At 48.5% G+C, this 4,440-nt stretch overlaps 1 protein-coding gene across 1 annotated transcript in view; it reads right to left on the bottom strand.

Moving 5' to 3' along the window:
- ZBTB10 (zinc finger and BTB domain containing 10) overlaps positions 1-1,898 on the bottom strand; it is an 84,593-nt gene extending 82,695 nt beyond the window's left edge. Inside the window, exon 1 of the mRNA XM_019519202.1 lies at positions 1,788-1,898. Coding sequence (XP_019374747.1) covers positions 1,788-1,898 — 111 coding nt within the window. The remainder of the gene's footprint in view (positions 1-1,787) is intronic.
- Positions 1,899-4,440: the final 2,542 nt, after the last annotated feature.

Here is a 4,440-nt window from a genome sequence, read left to right as displayed (position 1 = left end):
CCCTCCCCGCGCACGGTGCAATGTCAGCCCGAGCCCCCCCCGCAAGGTGCCCCCAGCCCGGCACGAGGGCGGCCCGCTCCCCTGCCCCTGCCCCCCCGGGCGGCCCGAGCCCCTTATGGCGTGTGAGGAAAAACAGTGTCTGCAGGGCAGTGGCGCGCCTCGCCCGCCCCCGCCGCGCGCTGCCCGGCGCCAGCGGCGCTCAGAGGCGCACATCCCAGCGCCGCCACCTCTTGTGCAACGCGGGTTTAAAGAAAAGGGCGCGCACGTGCTGCTCCGAGCCAGGCGCCTTGACAGCCTCTTACATCACTGCCAGCCAATGGCCGCGCTCCCGGCGTGTTTATACCTGCGCGGCCGCGCCCCCGGCCCGCGCCCGCCCTGACCCGGAGGGACGGGCGGGAGACCTCGAGGTGGGACTGCCTGCTGGGCTCCTGTCCTACCTCGGCGCCGGCCAGGGCACTTCTCTGGGCTGGGGGACTCACACCTCAAGGTCACTCCCGGCCCCCTGTCACCGTAGCAGGTGGCCACAGAGGACGGTTGGTTGTCCTCTGCTGGCATGAAACCGGACACCTTTATGTCCTCTCTTCAAGAGAAAAAGAAAGGCCATAAGGGCGTTTTGTATCAATAGAGGACAGAGGATAACCAGACTGTCCTCTATGATGGCCACCCTATTCCTCAGTCCCACATTTTGTGGGAGCAACTGAGAGAAATGCTCATAGAGAAGCAGGGCTGGAAGAGACCTCCTGAGGTTATCAAATCCAAGGTGTTTTCTTTGAAAAATAAACCCGACCTTCAGTGGTCAGGGTAAAACCCAACTTCAAAAAAAAATCCCAAATGAATACTGTGTAATTTTGCCAGAAACTGGAGGCGGCCTGAAACCATAGCTCCAACTTTCCCTAGTTGTCACAGTGGGGAGCTAACTTGGCCTTAAGCTGACCCTTCAAATGTCACACCCTTGCTATTTAACTGCAGAAACATCCAACTAACATGCAGTCCCCAACCTTCCTGCCATACTTTCTTGGGGGGCAGCAGCACCCAATGTCTCCTCCCATTCAGCCCCCCCTTACACATTGGCAAACACAGACATATGTTTTTAGCACACAGCTATGCAGCACATTGTAAAGGTATTAGTTTATGCCTTATGAGGCTGCCTCACCAGGTGTTCAAGCATACAACATTATGGAACATTAAAAACTATTACAAAATGTTTATAATTATGGTAATTTTCATGGCTCTGTAGAGCTGGAAGACAATCTGGACCCTGTGCGTGGTCATAGTTGGTGTATGTTAGTGCAATCTAAGTCATGCAGTCTATGGTAGCCTGAGGTAAAGGGGGTTAAGTAGCTGTAAAGAGAAGAAGACAGACAGGAGAAGAGATTTAGAGAAGAAAAGAACTATAATGAGAGGAGAAAAACAAAACCCTGCGATGGTAAATATATTTTTACAGGTATATAAGATTTTAGGACATTGTTAAGACCATATTTTTGGTATGCAATGCACACTTGCTGGGGTGGAGAATATTCAAAGGCATTGTCACTCTTAAGTCCATGGCGTATGTATTGGGGGGGGGTGGGGGGTGGGGAGCGTTGATTCTGACCCTTCAGTCTTGCTTCTGGCAGGTGATTTCAGCCAAATGTCTTCATACTGGTGATGGCCCATGGCATCCTCAGCATAGATGTCCCTTGATCATTGGATGGTATTGGATACAATGAGATGCCTCATCAGTTTAAAGTAGGGTACTCTGCAGACACAGGACACCCACAGGATACTTTCATTCAGGACACTTTCACCTCAAGGTTCCAAGCTTGAGGTACCCCAACAATTAGCACTTGTACTATCGTGTGGTACCTGTTCTCAAATGGGATGGTCATGTCAATCATCAGGATCTCTTTGTTGCCCATGTCTGTTAACAATGCAGCTGGCTGTTGCAGTCTTGAACTGCGTGATTCACAGCTACTGCCCTGACTAATGCCCAGATGGACTTTACCATTAGTCCTATATGGTTCTGTCGAGGAGTTGCCAGGTCTTGCATGGGGCTTGCAGCCACACAGGACATGAGGCAGGGTCTCGCTCTTATAGCTGCACCACCAGCATCTCTCATCTCTGTGGACTTAATGGATGGTATCACTGAGTGGAAGACAGTTGATATAATGGATGAAGCATCAGTCTGCGAAGTGCATGAAGTTCTCTTGAGGCATGAAGTAGTTGCTGGTGTCCCACTTTGAGGTGACCTTGAAGATTTTGCTGTGGTTGGGTTTTGCCTTCAGGTCTCCAGTGTACCTGGCCTGCAGGGCATCCTCTCCCTGACTCGGGAGCTGACGGTGACCTCTACAGATTATAGAAGTTTTGATTTGGAACCTTGCAGGAGATGAAAGTTATGGAACTACTGTGCATCTTAGGCACTTCCCAGGAGAACAGGAAAACAGGCTGAGGAAGAAACTGATTACGACCACAGGCAAAAGCAGCTCAGAGTGCTATTAAGGATGGAATTGCTGGGAAACTTAATCTTGGGGCCCATGGACTTGGGAACAGGAAGAGCCTGAGTCCTCCTATTCAAGGACCTTATTACACCTGCAGAGGATTTAGAATTGGAAAGAGCATTTTTAGATTGGAAAGAGTATTTTTAGATTGGAAAGAGCATTTTAACATCTCACTGGCCTACTAGAACATGCTATCGTATTGTGACTTACTATAATACTAGCTCCAAAAATGCAGAACTCAAATCAAGGTGAACCCCCTTGCACATAATGCCAGAAACAGGATTTTCTGTCATTTTGGGGGGTCATATGACACTTATCTAAAATCCATATAAGAGGTAAAATGCCCCAGCAACAGATGAATGAGCTAAAGCAGGAGTGCCAAACATGATCCACAGTCACCCCATGCAGCTGTGTCTTAGCAGAATCTCAGTGTGACTTCAGACCATCCCAGGGGGCAATTGACATAATCTTTGTTGCTTGCCAGGTCCAAGAAAAGTGTCAGGAACTACCTGTATATGGCCTTCATTGACCACACTGAAGCCTTTCATTTCATCAATTGCAAAGCCTTGTGGAAAGTACTGGGCAAATTTTGATGGTTTGAAAAGTACATCAGGGTCCTGAGAATTTTCCACCACCCGATGACTGTGACCAGTGTTTGTAGTAGATTGAAGACATCCATTTGTCATCCAAACAGGAGTCACACAAGGATGCATCATTGTTTCAACTCTGTTCTCCATTCTTTTTGGCAGTCATCCTGGTTCTCATTAAGGACCACTTTCCTTTCTGGAATTGTCATTGAATACTGAACAGTGGAGGGTTCTTCAATCTGCGAAATTTTCACTTGAAGACAAAAGTACTCAAAACAACCATCCTTGACTTTCAATACAGTGATGACTGTGCCATCTTTGCACACACTGAGGAAAACCTCCAGACTGATCTGGATCTTTTTGGAGAAGCCTACCGAACTTTGGGACTCTCTCAACATTGAGAAGACTGAAGTGCTCTATCAGCCTGCCCTGGGCCGTGAGTGTGATCCCCCTCCCAAAATTACCATCAAGGGAAGATAGTCCCTTACCTCAGTAGGCACCTGCCACAGACAGTAAACATTGATGGGGAGATCCTGCACAGGATCCAGTGTGCAAGTGCCTCCTTTGGGGAACTGCTTCAGCATGTCTTTATTCATCACAATCTCCAGAAAGACATTAAGTTCCAGGTCTACGATGCAGTTAGCATCCGCATCTTCCTCTATGCGTGTGAAATGTGGGTGACCTACTGTTGTCATCTCAAGAGCCTGGAGAGGTATCACCAATGATGCCTCCAGAAAATGATCTCTAGGAAATGGAAAGATTGCTGCACAGATGCTTGCATCCTTGCTGAAGCCAGTGTTACCACAGTATTGAGTTGGTGATCCTCAAGCACCAACTTTACTGGACTGGACATTGTGTATGGATGCCTGACTCTAGATTCCCAAAACAGATACTCTACTTCCATCTTAGTAACAGCCTGAGATCTCAGGCCAGAGGAAATGCTACAAGGACACATTGAAGGCATACTTCAAGAAAACGGATGCTGATGTCAAGAGTTGGGAGAACCTGGCTGCCAACAGTCTGCAGTGGCACATTGATCACAACCCCAACCAAGCAGCAGCCCATTTTGAGGTAAAGTGTCTTGCCCTTGAAGAAGAGAAGAGAGAAAAGAGGAAGAAAAAGAGAGGAATCCTAGCCTGCAGACTACTTTCCCCTGCAGAAAGACCTGTAACTTCTGCAGACTTGTCTATGTTTCAAGGACTATACTCTTAAGTTACCTCAAGACCCATTGATGAGCTGTGGTAGAATTGAGGGATTGCTGATGACAATGGAGCTGTGTCATTTGATCTTCAGGGATCCCAGAAAGGCTGGGGATTTGGGGGTGAAGTGAGGGGGATAGGGCCTGCCACTGAACTGTTTTCCTGGGAGCCAGGATC

Source organism: Gavialis gangeticus, unplaced genomic scaffold (genome assembly GCF_001723915.1).
Source record: "Gavialis gangeticus isolate Ggan-Ray unplaced genomic scaffold, GavGan_comp1, whole genome shotgun sequence".
NCBI lineage: Eukaryota > Metazoa > Chordata > Crocodylia > Gavialidae > Gavialis > Gavialis gangeticus.
Note: the sequence above shows the minus strand (reverse complement) of the source record. Positions and strands in the feature narration are given on the sequence as shown.